The following is a 22,090-nucleotide window of genomic DNA, read 5'->3' on the forward strand; positions in this document are numbered from 1 at the left end:
TATAGTTAGTACAATATGTACGCTATAGAGGTTTGACTGATGCAAGTGTACTTTGACTGAAGACAGCCACCAGTTAAACATTTACATCCTATGGGGAAAAGCGGGTCCATTTTTTCTCAGCTCTTGATTATAACTTACAAGAGAAAATATTACGACGACAGAATATTATAACGCAGTAAATACCTTGAACAATTTTCAATATCGTAAACGCATATAATAAACAGTTACAGTGTGTTGCTTTTTTTTTAATTTGTGGGAATAAACACAGTGCTAAAACGGCTCTATATTGCATATATGTGCACTGTCGGACACTATTAGCGCCAACACGGCGTCCGCGCTTTTTCTAAAGAGGGGATTTCCGTGCCGAACCAACGATGGACATCTAGACAACCAAAAGAGACGGCGAGAACTACGCCTTAACATTGAATCAGTAATCCATGCATGAAGACGATCAAAATAAAGTGAACGCCACGGAAGCATGGTCCTTTTTGCAATAAATAAGTATTGCTTATTCTCTCTGCTCATGTATATGTGCGAAGATGCTTCTTCTGCGCTCAAAACATCACACGCGCACGCTCGAAGTCTTTAAAAATACGGAAAACCTAGAAAACCGGTTCCCGATAAAAGCTGCTCGCCATAAAAAAATTAAGAAGAAAAAGTCCCATAGCCGAAGTACTTCATTTTTTTGCGCTTCTAAGGTTTTCAACCCCACGTAAAGATAAACGAGGGAATCATTTTCATATTTTGACAGGACTGTCACATGAGCAATCGCCTGTTTTAACACACCTGCTGTGGAACACAGGGTTGGACTTGAAATATAAAGACGTTTCACCATCGCTCATTGATAAATACGAATACTGTAACTAAAGCAATTACAGCTTTAAAACGACAATAAAGTATATACTATTTGGTATGACCCAAATAACAAAAGCGATCCACGTTTGATTCCCCGGGGAAGAGGGAAAATGCACGCGTGTTTTTCTATAGGAATGCACAGGGGCAGCACAAAAAAAGACTGGTTTCTGTCTGCTTCAGTTTGCATCCCGAAAGTCGCGTAGACATTAGAGAGTTTTAGTAGATCGTTCCGATACCTCCGATAGCCCCGATAACGATACTATGCATGCTCAAGGGAGGCGGTGGCGGAGTATCAGGTATCGTTATCGGAGTCATGGGAACGATCTACTAAAACTCTCTACTAGCGCCAGTTGAACCTCTAGCGTACATTAGAATGACACTTTGCGACGGGGCGCCGACACCGCAAGATTTTTCTATCCTGAAGACGGCCAGGCAGAGACATTAGAACCGTTCCTCTTTTTTTTTTTTCGGTCGGGCACCGCTACATGGAACTGTAAGCGGTGGCGTGCGGCTCAATGGAGCATGTGACAGCTATCTGGTGCGCACCGAGTGCGCACCCATGGACCCAATGGAAGACGCCATATAAATGTACACCTTTTTTTTACACTCTTAAGGGTGTGCATTGCTTCCAGTGTGGAATGTAGAATGACTAGACCGCATTTTTACTATAATTATTGCTGTTTCATTATGATTTTCTTTTTTATCAACTTAGCTGGCGGAAACGGAAGTTCACGCTCTTCGAGACTCTCGGGATTCCTGGACCAACGCCAAACATTATCAGCGGAAATTTGCCCGAACTGGTGGAGAAGGTAGGATTGATTGAGATACCCGACTGCCTAAAATACTCCCCTCGTCGTTTTGTGAAAGAGACGAAAGCACAAAGTGGCGTCAAAACGCCCAGCCTTGGTCGGAATGATTAGTAGGACCTAGAGTCACTGGATGTTCCCAGAATATCGCATTTGACAACGCCCGCTGTGGCTGTTCCCATTTAGCTTTGATCGGCTATTTTGGGACCAAAACGTATACGGTGATACGCCCAGCCCCCGATCTCCCAAGCAGACGCGCCGCGAAATAATGCACAAGTTAGGACGCGCCCGGGTCGGGACCTGATATCACCGGTGAGACATGCTTGCATAAAAGCAATATCAATTGTGCCGCAGGACATTGTAAACTAAAATGTTGGAAAAACGTCACGCTCTTGTCATCTTGTACTAATCTCCAACAAAAATTCCAACAAAAAGCTTTTTCCCGTTTGTCCTTACGCAAAAACGTGCTTTCTAAAAACTGGCAATAACCACAGTAAAAAAAAAAAAAAAAAAAGTTGAGTTGTTATTTTGGCGTTATCAAAGCCTACGAGCTTGAGTACTCTGGGAGCATTCAGTGAGTGTAAGTAGACCTAAAGCTAGCTGCCTTAGTCTAAACTAAACTCGTCGAATGCGTTCGAACGCAGAACGCCGGCGTTTGGCTCTTGCATTCGAGCGCATTCAACGAGTGCTCTTACAGACAAATGCGGCTAGCTTTAAGAAAGTAGGACCGAAAGTAAGGCACTATATACATGTTTTACTAAAAAGGAACTATCAAAGCTTTATTATTCTGTTTCTCGATTACCTTTTAGGGAATTGTGGTGACATTCAAACAATGGACGCAGAAGTACGGGTCTGTCGTAGGGTACGTGAACGCGCACTCTTATCGATAAGATTATAGCAGGCTTGATCCCCGTTGCAAGCCCACTGATCGCGCAGTCATACGTGCGGTTATTACATTAAACCTTAAAGCGATATTTGCCCCTCAATCAGTGGTACCGAAGTCAGTGTGTATAATGAATATACGTTCCAGCGGCTAAGTTTACGATCTTCACCAGTTCTAACAAATATTATAGTTTCTATACAGGGTTCCGTGTTTTTCCAAAGGTCCGATAGACCTATAAAATTAACCCTCCAGGTAATTTTATAAAAAGCGAGGAAAATAAAAAAAAAATTTTATAGACCTTTATCTTTCAGCCCTGTAATTTATTAAATAAATAGCATTTAAAGGGCAGAAAATATTTATGTATACAGTTCTACTTATGTCGACTCGAAACACAGCCCGGCTGGGAGGCTGCTTTCCGGCTTAATTCGGTACATGCCGAAGACACGGAACCCCATTAAATAAAACGACATTTGAAAGAATTTTCAAATTTAAGTAAAGATTTTTCATGCTCCTTGCGTCTTTTAGATTTTACAATGGAAGAGTACCCATGGTGTTAATCAAGGACCTCGACGCTATTAAACAAATTCAAATCGCCAAGTTTAAAGACTGCAGTTCCCGCGGGGTAAGGTGGTTTTCCCTGTTCTGGACGCTTCACACCCTTCGCACTCACCACAGCCAATTAAACATTAAAAATACACTGAAACCCACCAACAAAAAAAAACCTTTTTTTTTTATTTTTGCCAGGTGATTTAATATAGTACCAGGAGACTACCCAATCAATATTTTGCTATATAGTCACGTATATTTTAATAAAGCAAAAAAAGAAAACTCACTGCTCTAGTGCTGATTGTTGGGCAAGTTGGTATGGTACGTTAGAAAACATGATTGCGCTTTGAAGACAGGGACATGGGAAGGACAGACACCACAGAGCGCTAACTTTCAACTAATTTAATTCCAGAACCTCAGCGTAGAAATACACTGCGTCACCGCACCACATCTCAACCAATCCGTGGCCCCGCCACTGACCCCAAGTACGCTAACTCCTTATCCGCCAAGTCAATGGACGCCACACTGACACAACACGTGCCGTAACTATTTATAGCCGTCAGCCTCCATAATCTCTCTAACAGTCTTATCTTTGTGTCTAGCGAGAACAGTAGAAGAAGCAAATAATAGTTTGCACCCGCAGTCATGACATAGACGCGATAGATCTATTCCGCAAAACGTAAAAGTTGTTTACTCTGCACTCGAAAAGCTCGCAAAAATGTGCAAGATGACAGATCATTCCACAAGGTATACCGACGGGCTGCCCAATCAAGCACAGGACTCCGTTTGTCGCGTGCACGGAAGGGGTGGTGTACCGAATTCCGCTTTCATGTGGCAAGATTTATGTCGGACAGACAGGCAGATGTTTAAATGTACGGCTGAGGGAACACTACCAGAAAGTGAACGGGTTTCGGGATGGCCATCTGTCGTGTCACTGTCATGACTGCGGGTGCAAACGATTATTTCCTTCTTCTACTGTCCTCGCTAGACAAAAAGATAAGGCTGTTAGAGAGATTATGGAGGCTGACGGCTATAAATAGTTCCGGCACGTGTTATGTCAGTGTGGCGTCAATTGACTTAGCGGATAAGGAGTTAGCGTACTTGCGGGCAGTGGCGGGGCCACGGATTGGTTGAGATGTGGTGCGGTGACACAGTGTGTTTCTACGCTGAGGTTCTTCAATTAAATCAGTTGAAAGTTAGCGCTCTGTGGTGTCTGTTCTTCCTATGTCCCTGTCTTCAAAGCGCAATCATGTTCACTGCTCTAAACCGAAACACGAGCACGGAAGCTCATGGCCGGAAGTCACGTGGCTACTCCCGACCACGGTATTTTTTTTCTCCGCTTCTGCGGCGTGTGAAGTAGAAAACGAAACCGTTTACTAAGGTTTCGACGCGACCACCAAATTTAATCAAAGTCGTTGGTCACTAAGGCACGCACAATATTAAAAATAAAAAAGAGATATGAAACCTATTTTTTTGTGGCTTCTAAAAAGCTGCAAATACGTTGATTGAAAAAAAAAAAAAAGAAGTTCCAGAGAGAACCGGAAGCATTCTGTGCGTACGTCGTTTCGCGTATCGTGGGACTCGCGGGGACGGCGATGGCAGCGGACGACGCGCGCTGGACCTCTACGGCAGAACTGTCGTTCGCGGTACCGGCGAATTTTGTCTGCCTTTAAAAGAGGAGTTTAGGACTGATCAAAAAAATTGGTATTCACCCCGTACGACACGCCCGACCACCAAGCCGATTTGCACGAAGACGTCGCCGAGCCGTCGCTCCGATCTCGTGGCTGAAGACATCGCCCGCGCGTACGTCAAGTATGACGTGTCTACTTCGAGTCGAATATGCACGCGTACGATTTCTTTATTAGGTGCGAATGTCGCCAATGCGTGGTGCTTCCCGACTTCGACCCGGCAGTGCTTTTGCGCTAGGAAAATCGGCAGCAAACTTTTCAACTTACAGTTCTTACAGTTTACCAGCTGCATTATTACTGAGCAAAGAGTGCCCGCAGTAGCTCAGTGGAGAGATGTCCGGTTCACATGCGGTACGGCCGGGTTTATCCCCAGTGAAAGCGTACCTTTTCTTTTTTAAACACTTTGCGATGTTTACATTTCTTTTTTCTTTACAATTATCTCTGAAGAAACAAAAAAATAACAAGCAAATGTTGTGGACGAAACGTCGCTGAACCAAATGGTATGGGATTCCCCTTGTTACACCTGCGAACTCGATGTAATCACTTTCCACAAAATGCAAGGAGCATATAAATCAGGTAGCGTCCGCTTTCCGAGGTGCCCGTAAATGTTCTACAGGAATCGCAGCCAGCCATTGGTCCCGATCAGGTTGATCTTTCGGAAACTGTCGCACAATGCCACTTTTTTCGGACGCAGGACATGTGAGTCAGCTCTTCACGCAACATCTTGCGTGTATTCTTTTCGGAGCCGATCATGGAAATTCACCACGGGCACTCACTACTTATCTCCAACTCCTCAATGTACAAAACAACTCATTTTGGAGTGCAGAACAGCGAGCGGAACAAACATAAATGTAAAAGAATCGCACGACAAACAGTTTCCGCTACGCCGCCACGCATGTCGTCTGCTACCATCTGCTACGCAGAGGAAGGAAGGAGGGGGGGGGGGGGGGAGGGAAGCGCATGGTCGGGTTTAGCCACGTGGCTTCCGCCACTCCCTTTCTCCTCTCCAGTTCTCCGACCTCCGTACGCGGGTTTAGGTTTCGGTTTCGAGCAGTTGCGTCTTTTGGCTTTATTCAAAATATACGCTACTCTATTGCAAAATATTAATTGGGTAGTTTTCCGACACCAAAATAAAACCCCGAGCAAAAAATGGAAAAAAAAAAAAAATTGGGGGTTGGGGGTCAGTGTCCATTTAAGAAGGGCTAAACCTGGCTAGTCCCAAGCATTATCATCGCTCTCCAGCCAGTAAGATTACAAGCCGATGAATAAAGCCGTAGAAATATTAACCCGGCAAGGAACATAAACGTCACGCTCCGCGTTTCTTATGAGGTCTCGGATCTTCTCTCAACATGACGGGTCGCTTTTCTGCAGATCACATCTATGCTCTCTGTTCATCATCCTTTCCGAAAGTTACATATCTTCAACGCTTCGGGTCAGAAATGGCGGACCATCCGTGGAGTGTGCACCAGATCATACAACTCCAACCATCTGAAAAAGGTATAATTGGTTGCCTGAGTAGACAGCTATAATTCTGGGCATGGACTCATTGAACGCAGTGGGCTCCCATGTGCGTGACAATTGAGACTGCACACTTGCGTCTGCTTACGACTGTATGCCTTAGAACCTCTTAAAATTTCTTCTATAGTAACCAAGACACCAGAACGATAAAAAAGGGGCCAAACAACGAGTCTCAATGACGAAACAATCAAAACCATGTAGAATACTCAAAAGTATTAGCATAGTCTTTCCCACATGTTAAAGTATAAATACTCTCATTTTAACATACTTATACTCCTTCTTGGCATGCGAACGGAAAAGGAGACGAGGGACACACAAAAACACGTCGGACACCGACAGTGTTTTTGTGTTTCCCTTCTCTCCTTATGCGTTCGCATACCAAGGTGTTTAACCAAAACGCCCTTTTAATTTTATCCATACTAATACTGTCATACTAACATAAACAATCCTTGCTTGCCTATGTTAATACCTTTGAATATTCTACCTGGTTGCGATCGGTGTCGTCGTTTTATTTTGTCCGTTTTTTTATTGTACCGTGTCTCAGGTTACTATGGCAGTTCTTCACCAGCTCGCCTGTGTTTTTGCCCTCTCTTCGATAAAATTTCTTACGACGAAAGAACACACTGGCACCACCTATCGGGTAGCCGTGGAACATTCGGCATTTCCGTATATCTCATGTCGAATATTGAACAGCAGTCTTATCAACCGTATATCTCATTTTAATCGCGCATCATCCTTCCTTTCTTGGCTCGAAAGACTCATGACATTGTTATAAACGATCATTTCTCATAAATAGTACTTACATTTGATCTGCGGAACGGTACAGAACCTTCGCTGTACTAAAGTGAAGTTCCATGATCAACACATTGATGCCGCCAGCCTGCTAGATTGTTCTTTGGTCGTAAGAGATTTCAAGAGCTCGGTCGTAAGCAAACGCAAGTGCGTGAACCAGCCGATACACGAGAGGTATGCGACGTTCCCGTTTCAGATGTCACACCTCCTGGAACGCTGCACCGATGAGTTCTTGGAAGTCCTCGAAACGACATGCACCCAAGACGAGTCCATCGACACCTTAGCCATATGCAAAACCTTCGCGGCGAACACGATGCTTCGGACGGGATTCAGCTTCAGGATGGACGAGCGAGACAAGACCGGATGGGAAGTCAGGGACTACGTCACTCAGCTCGCGCTTCGGAACATCGCCGTCTTCCAGGAGGGATTCCTGCACTGGCTTTCAAGTACGCATCCGTTGTTTGTTTTTTTTTTTTTGTTTTTTTTTATCATTGTATCGGACAATTTAAATGAAACGCAGGGCTTCGCCTATCGTGATCCTGCTCCTTACTCCTTGATTTGTTCATCGGCGGCCTGGTCGGCTGATGCCGCCAGGATATCCCATTGACTGCGCAGCGATCAGCAGATGTTTGGAACGGCACCGCGATGTGATGAAGGCTAAAGTCCCCAGATAAAAGCTTCCTCCAAGTAGCGACATTCTTTGAAGCGCCGACTACGTGACAGTGCAGGATTTAGGAAGCGAATGGCGGCGCACAGCGGAGGTTTGAACTTAATGCCGCCATATTGTTCCAGCGGAATTTGCTTTAAAATTTGTATTGGTTGTCGTTAGGGGTGTGCGAATAGTAGTTTGAATCGAAAAGCGAAGCGTCATTCCTAGCTTCTTCACTGTTAAAAAAACTGGCCGTCTTGGCTTTTCCTTGCATTGTTAAGGCGATAGATAACGCAGCACTATTCGATTCGAATCACTATTCGCACAACCCTAGTTGTCGTTACTTGTAAAAGGAGTACCAAGGGACCTTAATGGAGGCAACCAGGCAGCGCCCAAACTGTCTCTTCAAGGGGCAGTTTTGGGCGTCTTTCTGCATCCGCCCTGTCGCCGATTAAACTAATCAACCATGATCCTGCGCTTATATCTGTGCGTGATCGTTTTAGCTGGTGATCACAAACCCAAAAAGAAAACGATCATCGTGACGCTGCAATTTTGGGCGCTGTTTGGTCGTGAAACATCGGCGCGGTTCCATTTAAAAGTGAGACTGAGTATGAAATATGAAGTTTCTCTCGATTAGATTAGCTCTCCACTTTACAAGAGGGCTGCCGTCATCGGGCGGGCTTAACTCTGCGATAGATTTTCTGCTAAATTACCCGAGCTTTAAAGGGGCCATGAAACGATATCGGGTTGGAATTTTCACTACTTTGCAGAGGCGTACTAGTCCTAGTCTGGCTCAAGTATAGTCGCACGGACCGCCGTTGATTCAGAAGGTTCTTTGTTGTGGTAAAATTACGAGGATGAAAAGGGTCTATTTCTTTCAGTCTTGACTCCACGAAGCTTGATGACTTAATTGTGGGATCGAAACCACCCGCCTGGGAGAACGGTCGAGCGCGGCTCATGGGTTGGACACGAGAACTGCGTGGGCACTCGACTTCGGCTCGTAACAATCACTGCCTCCGCGGACACTCGGGCAGTGGCTCCTGTCCAACTACTGCGGTAATGACAATAGCCGAACTAACAATGCCTGTAGCTCAGCCCGCGTTCCTACTTTTCCAGCGCCAGCGCGTGGCTATGATTAACCTTGACCACCGTGGGTAAAGCAAGAAGCAGTGAGTGAGGAAATGCGGCACGGGACCACCGCTAAGAGAAACAACCGGAGCGATCGGTTTGGGAAGGACCCGATACTTGGGGGCCATTCGTTCGAGTGAAGGGCTCGATGGCTTGGTCTTGGTCGCCCCGTCGGACAGAAAGTCATCGCCTAAATGTTTCCTCCACGGTGACCTTGACAGCGTAGGATAGCCAACAGGCAACCTGGCCGCTTGTTCTGGCTCCGAGTTGAGGGGATCAACGGTGCTCATATTTTTCGATTTTTTTTTTTTTGTGACTGCCATTTCCTAGAAAGCAAAACTAAGGCAATTTTATTCAGTTATCATCTTTAGGGAGTGGCCAGATTAGAACCAGTACGGCTCTCTCCTTAAGCACATCATGACCACCCTCCCAGAAGATGAATCGCAGACACACCGGAACTTTCTTAACGAGCGCCGAACAAGGCGTGTCGAAATAAAGTTTATCCCATATTTTTCTCTCTGCAAATTTATTAACATTCCAACCCGATACCGTTTCATGACCCCTTTAACAGGCTGCTAAGACCGGCAATGTTGATGGCGTAAATCGCACGTCGCAAAATAACTGTGGCAGTGCGCCATCAACACGCGCTCAGCAGTCGCGCACACAGCTGTGGCCGCCAGTGAATACTCCCTATGGACCTTTTGCACACGCGCCAGATTACAGCCGCCATTGCTGACCTTCTCTTGTCTTACCGAGATACCGAGCCACCGAAACGGGCGTTGACGAGCCTCTACAAAGGGAGAAAGACACAGCAGAATCTAAAGTGACAATAGAGAGTTTTAGTAGATCGTTCCGATACCTCCGATAACGATACCCGATACTCCGCCACCGCCTCCCTTGAGCATGCATAGTATCGTTATCGGGCTATCGGAGGTATCGGAACGATCTACTAAAACTCTCTAATAACCTGGCCTGCTAGGGCAATGATCAATTGAAGTAAACGGAATACGAAAAAACAAAAACTTAAAGTCGGTCATGGCGGCGCCCATGCACAGCTGCTGCAAAGCCTGTATACTTCGTCTCACCTTAGCATGGACTATTGTTAGCAGCTCATGTTAAAAGCGCGAGCTAGTTGCTTTGGATGAAGCCTCGGCGTCCGCATGAATGCTCGTGCAGCGAGTGCTCCAGTTGAGGGAATCAAAGCTAGATCAAAGCTAGCGTCTGGCGCTTGCACGGCCTTCAAAGTTAGTCCATGGCAGAGAAACTGAGGGAGAAGAGGGGACGAGAACGCTTGGGAGCGTCTGAACGCTTAACTCTGCTTCAAATGATTAGTGAGTAGACCCAGTGTTGGACAAAATACTCGATAAAAGTATTTAAGTTAAGTCACTAAATACCTACTTCATAAAGTATTTAAAATACTACTCAAGTTACTTTCACTGTAAAGTATCTTAAGTAGACTACAAATACTGAGAAATGTAATTTAATTACTTGTGAAGGTACTTCCGCATTGTGTATTTTGGATAGACGTCAGTGAGAAACACAATTATACAGTTGCGCAAATCTGGATTACCACAATGGTTTATTAGCACTCAACGACACAAAACAACAAAAAAATAAGAAAACCTCGCAGGGCTATTTTATGCAGCCAAAACCATAAGGAGCAGAATATCACTAATACATGTTACAAAACATTTCTGGGACAAAAGAAAAAAGAGGCCGCTTTAGTTATTCGCAACTTTCACGACCTATAGGCGGCGCGCTGGCGCCTGTCAAAATGGCTGTCATTTTGATGATAGTCGTAGAACAACAGTACCAGACGGGGTCTGCGACACGTAATTAATTCTAGTTTAGCTTCATACGAGTAGTATTAGAGCCTTAATTTATTTTTTCCCGCCTGGAAGGTGTCGGCAAGCACCCTTTTTGTGAAGCCGATCATAAAGAATCTAGGGAGCGCGATTCTCACACCGCGGTACCACCATCGCTGAATGTTGCGAATAGTGACGTCGCTGAATATCACGTCCTGCGGCGGGCCTTAGACGCATCGTTTAGCTACAATCTATATTTCCTATATAAATAAACTTGGGATATGGAAATGAGAGAATGCATGACAAAGAGAGCCCACATAATAGCCGCGGCACTGGTCACACCTTCTTCAAGTAGGTTGCATTCAGAAAGGCACTCAACTTTGGGGGACGCCTTGTTGGCATTTTGAGGGGTCGTCCTGATAGTAGTTAATTTCCTTTCCTTTTCTCTGATGAGCAATGTTCGCTTGCAGAGAGTGTTCGAGAGAGCAATAAGTGCCTGAGTGACGACAAAAAGAAAAGAAACAAAAGAAATCTCGACGTTTCGCTGTAGCGGGGTAAAACATACAACAAACAAATGTTTTCTTTTTGTGCCCACATCTATTCTCTTCTATTTTTTTTTTCTTTTTTTTCACACTCAAGTTTGCATTGTTGTTGTGGGACGTTTGCCGTTCTCCATTACGTTTCAGTGTGGCAATTTTACTTCCGTAAAACAACCCGTTTTGTTTGAGGACTTTTGGGGAAAACTCAAAGGCGTTTTTTGTAAGGCGAGGGGGGAAACCTTCATTGCACTAACTTAGGGGTGAAATATGAGTCACAATCGGCGCCAAAGCGATGTTTTTACGAGCTCAATCTAAGTCATCGCAGCTTATCGGAGCTAGCAACAGGAGATGGTTGCTCGAAAGAATGTTCAAGTGTGCTCCTGCCACGACCACGCCTCTTCATACCGAAAAACTCAGAAAAAGGCGGAACGTCAAAGAAGTATCTAAGATAATTAGTACGCGATACTAAGAAATGTAATTGAAATACAGTATCCGATACTCTCGACGAAAAGTATTTGCAAGGTACCAAGGTACTACAAAAAGTATTTAAAATACAGTATTTTGAGTAGAGTTATTTGTGATAGGCACAAGTCTGGGTCGACCAAAATCTCTGCCTTTGTCTACACTGCGTTCGTCGGACGCTTTAGAACGTAGAACGCCGGCGTCCGGCTCTTCCATTCCAACGCTCTCGACGAGTGCAGTGGAGGCAAAGCCCTACCCAATCACAGATCGGCCTTCAGGCCTACCCAATCACAAAGCGGCGTTCTGACGTCTCCTCCTCTCCCTCGTTTTCTCGCCGCCTTGCCGCCCTTGAATTAGTTACATCTGCTGTTGTCGGCGAGATGTTTCCATGTCGCCATCTTATGGATCCTCCCTGATGTCACGAACAAGTTCATTAGAAGCGAGCGACAGGTTGGATGGTGCGTAAGAAGCGCGGCGGAAGCCTAGTCGTCATGTTCCTGAATCGACACCGTCAGGGTTGAGAGACTTTGCTCTTATTTCCGTCGACGAAAGCAGAAATCATCCTGCCCAAGACGTCATAGTGAGGGTGGGAGGGGGGGAGGGGGGGAGTCATTTTTGCTACCAATTGTAAAAGGGCCTATTCGGTCTTCCCAATTCCAGCAAAACCGAAGAATATGAAGGAAAAAAATCGCTGGACCCGTACACAATTGCCCGCCTATGAAGAACGAGGAAAATAAGGCCATATGTGGGGCCATATATTGTAATATGTCTATATACAACCCGAATTTCCCGGTTGTGGCCATAAACGGCATTTCTGTACGCGAGGAGCTCCCCTTTAAGGAGCGCGAGACGTGCCGAGCACGGGATCATCATCTTATCGCTAGCCGCGGTTGCGACATCAGTTGATGAGGACCCCGAAGCGAGAATCGAGAAGACTAATCAGAATAGGCCTGGCTTTCTAAAGTTGTCAACATTCTTGTACACTCGAAAAAGTAATAATTACTATTACCAGTGGTTAAAAAAGTATACATTTTGGTTACCTATTTACTTGAGAAGCTTTGAGCGTTAGTTGAAAATCTAGGCGGTAGTTTTTTTTTTGTACCAATTTACTTAGGAACGCCGAATGAGAGCAGCGCTTTCCTCGCCTCCACTGATGAACATGAGGTTTATCATATCTTTAACACAATTCAAAATAGCAAATGTACTGATATTGACAACATTCAAATCAAGCCTGTTAAATATGTACTGGACATACTAACACCCATAATTACCCATATTTTCAACATTTCAATTTCATCCGGAATCTTTCCTAAAAAAATGCAAATTGCGAAAGTTACAGTTATTTTCAAAGGTAGAGACAAAAACGATCATTCAAACTACAGACCAATTTCCATTCTTCCTGTGTTTTCGAAGTGCCTAGAGAAAATTATTCATCGTCTTATGACTTCTTTTTGTGACCATTTCTCGCTCATAACCTCATCACAATATGGTTTCAGGAAAGGTAGATCCACTGAACTCGCACTACTAAATCAAAAAGAATTCATCTTAAAATCATTCGACAAAAAATTTTAACTCTTGGTGTCTTTGTTGATTTCTCTAAAGCATTTGATCGCATAAATCATACCACCCTAATTAATAAACTTCAGTTTTATGGTTTCCGTGGACTAACCCTAAACCTGTTAACATCGTATTTAGAATTTCGTAAACAATCTGTTTTTATAAACAACTATTCTTCAGACTTTCAAGCGTTAAAAACAGGTGTCCCTCAAGGAAGTATATTAGGCCCACTTCTGTTTAACATTTATATAAACGACATTGTAACGATTAGCCCAAACACCACTTTCATAATTTATGCTGATGACACAACACTACTTTTTTCAGCTAACAATATCGACACACTTGCAGAAACCACTAACAACACACTGGAATATTTACATAAATGGAGTGAAGCAAATGCTCTACTAATTAATACATCTAACACAAAAGCGATTATTTTTAAGCCACATAATAAATTGGTAAATATTGACTTGCGCCTGAAACTTGGCCCCTCTATCATTGAAGTCGTCCCGAATGTAAAAACCTTAGGTGTAATGTTTAATGAAAACATGTCATGGGACACCCACATTCAAAGTGTAATAAAAAAAATTGTTGTTGGCATTCTCAACAAGTTCCGTTCAAGTTTGCCAGTCAAAATTAAGCTTCTCATTTACAATTCTTTATTCATGTCCCATTTGAATTATTGTCACTTGGTCTGGGGCACATCAACTACAACTAACTTGGACAAATTAACGATTCTTCAAAAGAAGGCAATCCGAGCTATAATCAATGTACCACAATCAACCCACACGAAACCATTGCTTAAATCATTGAACGTCCTATCCTTAAACAAACTGTACGAGTACACTTTACTTATTCGATATATAGCAAGTATTAAACAAAAGACGCCGGACATTAGTAACATAGCAGAATTAACAATAAATATTAGACCTTATAACGTACGTCACGAAGAAGTATGGAGGATACCATTCAGTCGAACAACCTATGGAACTCAAATGCTAAAACATCGCCTTCCTTTTTTACTAAACCATTTAATTGAAAATAACATTATCATCGAACATTTAACATCTTATTCCTCAAAACTGATGTTTCTATGAATATTTCTGTCATACAATTGTATTTTAGCATATAGAGTGTATTTTTTTTTCCCTTGACATTGTAATCTATACACTCCGTGCGACGCGACTGGCGCGCCGCCGCGCGGCCGGTACCGAAGGTAGGCAGCGAGAGCCCCAGAGAAAACGAAACCGAAACCACGCCGCGTACGTTGGTACACATTGAAGTCGGAGCGGTGCGGTTGCGCTGGGTTCACAGCATGCAGTGCTGCCGGTGCTGCGTCATTAAGTGCTTCAATAGTTATGCGTTGTATCTCGTGGAGACAAAGTTTCACAGTTTTTCACCTCGCCCATGTTCTTTTGGGACAGCGACAACGATGGAGCCGTGCCGTACGACGCGAGAAATTTGGTCTCCCGATCATGTCTGCCACTGTGTCGGCACGGCTACATATTCTACACTGCCGCTTTTAGCTCTGCGTTTGTTTTCGTACCAGTAACGCCTAAATGTGTCAGCACCATGGGACGAACTGAATTGCCACCCCACACTCGCGGATATGCAGTGCCAATTTCGTTGGAGAAATGCCCTCCAAAAAAGTTTCGTCCCCATCGTACGTGTCGATAATATTTCCGGACAAGAATGGCACGCAATCTGTACTTCATGAAGAAAGATTCGAACGGTAAAAAAAGTGACAAATATAAATCTAAAGAAAACAACAATGAAACTCGGATTCACTGGAGAATCGACGTTTGAGTATGGAAGTTTATGTGGTGTGCTTTCTTTCTTGATCAGCCTCCTTTTGGATGTGGAAACGCTGACACCCCGAGTTCTGTAGACAATTTTTTTTCTCGGCTTTACAGCCACCTATCGCAAAGTGGTTCGAACTGGAAGTACCGTCCACTGGTCCCTTCCTACCTGTAAAGTGTGCACCTCCCACGATGAGTGGTATTATCTGACAGCCTTTGACGGTCAAAGCCAGTTCCCATTTAGTTACGTCGCCCAAACTAAATTTCTACCTGGTTTCGCTATGCCAAGTCTTTTTGTTATAATAAGTGTTGTGCGAAGTTACGGTCATGTCAAAGTACCTGTGCGCCGAAATTCAGCACCTCGCACAAAAGGTTATTACCCAACAGCTGACCGCAAAAGCCCTTGGCCGCCAAACAGTGTGTTGGCCGACAACTTTGTTTTCTCGGCTTTGGAACCACCTTTCGTAAAGTTGTTTCAAATGGAAGTACAGTGCACTAGTCCCTTCCTACCTGTAAAGTCTCCATCTCCCACGACGAGTGGTATTTTCTTGACAGCCCTTTCACGGTCAAAACCGTTTCCCATTCAGTTAAGCCGCCGAAACCAAATTTCCACCTGGTTTCCCTATGCCACATGTTTTTGTATAATAAGTGTGTTACAGTCAAGTCCAAGCACCTGTGTGCCCAAATCTGCAGTTTGCACAGCCCGCTATAGCACAATATTTTGGGTCCAATATTGGATATCCCGTACAGCGTTATTTCTTTATTCGTTAGAAACATAACTTTCACACCTGCTGTCTTAATGAAACTTGGCACACTTCGTGCACAAACTTAGTGAACATCTCACTCGCCTCCAATATCACCGTTCCAGCAGTCCTACGTTTACAGCGACGAGCGAAAATAAATTTCCCACTCAGAGCAATTATGATGGCGGCCGTACCTTGCTTTTCGGAAAATTGCTCCAACTCCTTTTTCGGCCGCAACTAGAGAAATGACCTTTAATAACGACTCAAACTCAATATATAAGAAGTGGAGAACAGCTAAATGCCCTTCTGCCCCAGCACTCATGCAACGTCACCCCCAACGTATCGGCTCAAAAAGCATAAGTTTCGTCCGTGCGCGCTTCCGCCGCCACAGCTTGGCATGCGAAAAGGCGCCGCAGGCTGCTGAGCGCGCGTCACTCTCGGACGCCAGCTCCTCCGCTAGCGGCGCTGCGTGCGATTTTCAGAGCGCCCCCTATAGTTCCCGCACGGAGTGTATAGCCCAATTTTAAACGTATATTTTAACTATTGTTACGTGATTTTTTTTTTAAGTATCTGACTTTTTTTTTTCTTTATCTTTCGATTGCTTGCCGTTTGCCAAAAAAGGGGGCGTGAACCTCGTCAAGCCGACATCTGTCGGCTTTTTGTTCGTGCCTCCAGTGCCTGTACACGTGTACAGACGCAAATAAAATGATTGATTGATTGATTTTTTTTACTTTAAATTTTTAAGATAATATTGGTCTGCCCCTTTAAAGACACATATTTCGTACCGTCCACTGTTGAATTCGAATGCCCAAATTAAAAACTATCCGTCTTCTTAATCCACCAATTTTGGTAAACCACATCCGCCTGTCTAAGACTTTGTTCGAGGAGTCCAAACTCGTTCAAACAAAAGGGCGCCGTCAGAGAGGGCAAGGAAATGTAGTAACTGTCATGAGTAATATTAGTGCTTCCAAAAGTGATCAAATTACTAAGCTTGCGTCTGCGTTTGCAGACGCAGACTAGACGATGCAGCAGACGCAGCAACATCCACCTTGTAGCATTTTATGACCGCTGTTGGCGTAAAGGCTGGTTCACACTTCCACCTTACGACCGTGTGCCTTAAAACCTCTTAAAGTAACTTACGCCAAAATAACAGACGTGCGCCATCTATCGGGAAGCCGTTAACACTTTCAGTTTCTGCCAATTTTACTTCTTTCCCTGTTTTGGCTCGAACATTCTTTTCGCAATGTTATAAACGACCATTTCTTACTGATAGTACTTACTCTGATCACACAAATACGGGAAAACCTAAGCTCTAGTGAGATTTTATTGCGAGGGTCACCTCATAATTGGCGCTGCAGCGTGCGCGTCACTGGGCACTCTCGTCGTAAGATATTACAAGAGCCAAGGGTTCCGGGGATACTCCTCCCTTCCCTTTCCCCTTTAGCAGAGCTGACGCTAGAAAGGACGCACCCTCGTCTACAGAGTCCGCTCTGCTAAACTGTGAAGAGATGCGAGGAGCTTCCACTGAACCCTCTTCGTTACTCGAAAACCTTTGTCCTTTATTTTTTTTTTTTTTAATTTTCGCCCAGATTGTTTTCCTGAATTTACTCTCGTCATCCAACTCGTGCTGAGGATGATTGAGAGCGTCCAAAAACCTGCTGTACGGAAGCTTCAGGATGCCATTGCCCCGATTATCTACGCTCGAAAATGGGATGCATCGGTGAGTAAGAAGCGTATATCAGATGGGGGGGGGGGGGGGGGGGGGGGGGGGGGGCGCCGTGTTGTTTGCAGACCGGTGGCGTCGCTGCGTTTCCATAGGAGCTAAGCATTTTTCTTCCTTTACTTTTTCCTCAGGTAAGTTTACTCTTCGCAAATTTTACAAAAAAAAAATGCACCATCTGTGGGCAACGCTGCACAAAGTCGTAGCGCGATAGGTTAAGAAACCGAATATTCCGGTCGATTTAAAGAGCCTGGCGTCTCCTTGTTTCAGCCTGTAGATATAGATTTCTTCAGCTTTACATATAGATGCTTTCATAACCGAATAAATGGGCACTGGCTGAACTCTGGCATACTTGGTTGAATCCCCATCCCTGCCCGCTTAGATCTGGATGAGCATCGTGCCGGCGTGCTGTCCTGTATCACGACTGCCTGATGCACGATGCACATTAAAGAGACCATGGAATGAATTCTGGGCTGGAATGAATGATTTTAGATAGAGATTTTACTAATCGGATATCGTTTAGTGGATTAAAGGAAGACAAGTACATGCGAGTAGAGAACCAAAGGCCTGCTTTTTGGTATGAAATATTCAAGGTATAGCGGGCTATTTCTTATCAGCCTTTCCTTCGAACGCTCCCCGCCTTTTCACTGTTGTACATCCGCAGTACCCAAGCAATTCATCCGAACCCAACTCACGCGTTGGACGCGAGCAGTGCGTCACTCGGACGTATGCGCTCGGCAACAATCAATATGTCGACGAATATTTAAATTCGTGTCCGTGGCCAATGAATGCTGTGACGGCACGTATCATCATTGCGAATGGCAAGTTCCGTGGTATGCTTCAAAAAAGCACGGTGGAATCTCGGAGTCATCGCCTTGCGAAACCAACACCGTCAAAGTTGACAAGCTTACAGCGTTCTGATCTACGTCGATGAAAAGAAACGCGGCTAACCCAACACGAGCTTGAGTAAACTTAGAGCGGTAAACCAGCGGCCAAAAATGGCACCCCCCCCACCCCCCCCCCGGTTGCCGCCATCTTGCCTGTTTGCCACATTGGTGATCACGTGACGTTAAGATGGCTGCGCCCAGAGGTGGGCCAGATCAGATTGGCAAGATCACGGTCAGCAGACGGGCACTCTGGGGCTGCGTTCTAATCTTTTACTCTAATGGGTCCGCTGTTCCGGCGGATCAAGTCACGTGACAAGACAGATACAGCAATGCTGGACGCGGGTAGGTTTTCGAACGCAACGGGTACGAGAACTTCACTCAAAAGTCCGATAAAAGCTGCGTTCGATTTACCTGCACCTCTTGCACCGGTGTAGAAAAGTGTAGGGTGGTGTACTTCCGGTCGCATCTCAATACACGCACCGGAAGTAGACTTCCCTAGACTTTTCTGCACCGGTGAAGGAGGTGCAAGTAAATCGAACGCAACTTCATCTCACTCCTGGGTGAAGGTCTCGTACCCGTTGCATTCGAAAACGTACCCGCGTCCAGCATTGCTGCATCTGTCTTGTCACGTGACTTGATCCGCCGGAAAAACTCGGATTCATTCGAGTACGATTGGAACGGAGCCCCAGAGTGCCCGTCTGCTGACCGTGATCTTGCCAGTCTGATCCGGCCCACCTCTGGGCGCAGCCATCGTAACGTCACGTGATCACTAATGTGGCAAACAGGCAAGATGGCGGCAACCAGGCGGGTGCCATTTCCGCTGCTTGTAGTGGGTTCCGGTTTACCGCTCTAAGGTAAGGCTCAAGCTCGTTGGGAACACTGATCTCTATGACAATTGCTGGATCGCGCTTCCAAGCTTGTTCGCTGCAGCGCAAGTGAAGCCACCGGACTTCACTCGCTTGGGATACGATTTGCCGTTTTTGCTAGCCTTTGCTGCGGTTTTCCAGCGTGCTGTGGACACGTTTTCTACTCGTTCGTCGTCATTCGACGAAGAAGTTTTTTGAAGACTCTGTGTATTGTTGAGACTTGCCGTTGTGAACACGTGGAAAATTTTACGAAAGTGCAGTGTCGCAGGAAAAAGGCACAACGCGTCGAAAGGAAGGGCTGGCGGCGTGTTCAAAGCTTCCTTGGCACGCCGAAGTGCCGTGTCTCTGTGCCTTCGCACGCTTGGATACCGACTAGCGAATGCAATGTGCGCGAAGCTGTTCGTGCCTCTGGATCAGCGTCTTTTCCCCTCGCGGTTTAGGAACGAGCTTAATCCAGCGTCCACTAGCGACGGAAGATGGGGGGAAGGTACGTCTTTTTTTCGTCCTTAGACGATTTACACAATACCGTGCACAACAGCTCCTCATCACTGATCAGTGCTGGCTTATTATCAACCTACTTAATTGCACTTGACGTTTGAGCGCGGCTCGCCTAATTGTAATTGGTCAGCAGATTGCACACGACCATATCGGCCGCGCTTCAAAGATTTCCATTCTCGCCGTCTTGTACTTTTGCTTTCGAAAACCCCCCTGGCTCCACAACGTTGCCCAATTCGTGCTCCCACGGAATCTATTAGAGTAGATTTGGGACATAGCCATGGTTAATATAGTACATAAGAACACGTACAGATCTCTCCCTTTTATTGATAGCAACTCACCGGAACAGCTGGACGATCCAGAACTCTGTGGCCGATATATATAAATGATCTAAAGGCTTCTACGCGCGACACACGTTCAGAACTTTGGCGCGGCGTCAATTCTTGACCGGTATCCAAGCGTGCGAAGGCACAAAGATCCATCACTCGGCGTGCCAAGGAAGCTTTGATCACGCCGCGACACCGGCGACACTTGTTTTCGACGAGTTGTACCTTTTGATACGGCTTCACGCACATTGCACTCACAAAACACATCCACACGGCGTCGATTCTTGGTCGGTATCCAAGCGTGCGAAGGCACAGAGACACGGCACTTCGGCGTGCCAAGGAAGCTTTGAACACGCCGCCAGCCCTTCCTTTCGACGCGTTGTGCCTTTTTCCTGCGACACTGCACTTTCGTAAAATTTTCCACGTGTTCACAACGGCAAGTCTCAACAATACACAGAGTCTTCAAAAAACTTCTTCGGCGAATGACGACGAACGAGTAGAAAACGTGTCCACAGCACGCTGGAAAACCGCAGCAAACGCTAGCAAAAACGGCAAATCGTATCCCAAGCGAGTGAAGTCCGGTGGCTTCACTTGCGGGAGCGGCAAGCGCGATCCAGCAATTGTCATTGAGATCAGTGGTTGGGAATAACCCCGCCGTCCCTCAGACGGCTGTGAGAACTTCCGGTTCCGGTGAAATGCTACGTCACGACTAGGTGATCGCTTATTATGCTTTTGAGTTGAGGAGAAAATGTAGGGGGGATGAAGCTAAAAGATAAGTCCATGTGGTCCCATTAAAGACCCCAGACTAGCGGTGGCGCTGCACTGGTTAAAGTTCTCATCCACAATGAGGCACCAGACGCCCACTGTGGGTTGACTAACATCCTGCTTTCTAAACATATACACAGAACTCAAAATATTAATAGTATAAATGGAGAGGAGGATAGAAACAGATAAAGCAAGAAAAAAAAGTAAGCGCCAAGCGGTAAGTATTGCCCTTTTTAAACACATATAGAAACTGCTACGATTTTTTTTTCTTTCTTTTCAAAATGGTGAAGGAACACAAGAAAAGGGACTTGTTGCAGTCCCTGATCGACGCAATGGACAGAAACTGCGGAGGTTCCGATGCAGCTGTTGTCCCCAATGGAACCGATGAGGGTAGGAATGATCATTCAAGCATCGGCTCTTATTACAAGTGTCCCCATTCCGACCGCCTTTTAACACAGAACGCAATAACAGTAAATGCTATCTAGAAAAAAAGTGACAAAAAAAAGTGACACGCAGAAATTCGACAAAAAGTCCTATTGAAGTTCGACTGTTTTCCGCATGGGTGAATTTTGGATGGATGAATGGATGGATGGATACGGCTGAACCCTTTTAATCGGGGCGGCGGCTTGCGCCACCTAGCCTAAGCTTCTAAATCCAACAACTAACTAATATCCCATCAAAATTATTTTTTTAAAAGAGAAAGGTAAAAGAATCTGATATCGCCGCTAAGCACAAGCATTCATCTACCATTTTTCACAACCATCGAAAACGAGCTAGCCCGCCACCTACCGAAGGAGGGGTGCCATTTTTTATTAGGCGCATCCTTCACGTTGCCGAACTCAATAAGTTGCTCTGCGTGTGTAGAGGGCGACGCTGTTAGCGCGAACAAGCGATCGCCCGATTTTTCCAGTTTCTCTCTTTGAGACCAAGGGATGTCGTCCAAGTTATTGTTGCTACGGAAAGAGCTGATATGGTTCTATAATGGAAGCGATAAAATTTCGTACTCGCTAATATTATTTAGAAGTAAAATGCCAAAATGCGCCGATGTCGTGTTCGCGCTAACAGTGTCGCGATGCGTACGTGTGTCTGCATGTCTATGCGTTTGTGTCTGTGTGTGTGTTTTTTTAATAATGTGAAAAATATACAACAAAAGTCACGTAAAACTTATTTTTCTCAAGTATCTGCAACTTTTGTGAGAAGGATCGTTAAAATTCGACCTTCGTCGATAACGATCTCTAAAAGTCGAACTTCGTCGAACTTT

At 45.2% G+C, this 22,090-nt stretch overlaps 1 protein-coding gene and 1 long non-coding RNA gene across 2 annotated transcripts in view; both read left to right on the forward strand.

Annotated features, from left to right (window-relative positions):
* Positions 1-1,636: 1,636 nt before the first annotated feature.
* On the forward strand, positions 1,637-6,251 carry LOC121833469. Its single transcript, XR_006076728.1, has 4 exons — positions 1,637-1,664; positions 2,471-2,523; positions 3,070-3,166; positions 6,150-6,251. It is a non-coding gene; the product is annotated as an uncharacterized LOC121833469 (long non-coding RNA).
* A 1,033-nt stretch (positions 6,252-7,284) lies between these two features.
* The window catches only part of LOC115332840 (cytochrome P450 3A43-like), a 44,396-nt gene continuing 29,590 nt past the window's right edge, over positions 7,285-22,090 (forward strand). The window contains exons 1-3 of the mRNA XM_042287068.1: positions 7,285-7,534; positions 17,360-17,490; positions 21,120-21,219. Of these exons, the coding sequence (XP_042143002.1) occupies positions 7,285-7,534; positions 17,360-17,490; positions 21,120-21,219 (481 nt within the window). The remainder of the gene's footprint in view (positions 7,535-17,359; positions 17,491-21,119; positions 21,220-22,090) is intronic.

This window comes from Ixodes scapularis, unplaced genomic scaffold (assembly GCF_016920785.2).
Source record: "Ixodes scapularis isolate PalLabHiFi unplaced genomic scaffold, ASM1692078v2 PGA_scaffold8__174_contigs__length_109621045, whole genome shotgun sequence".
Lineage (NCBI taxonomy): Eukaryota > Metazoa > Arthropoda > Arachnida > Ixodida > Ixodidae > Ixodes > Ixodes scapularis.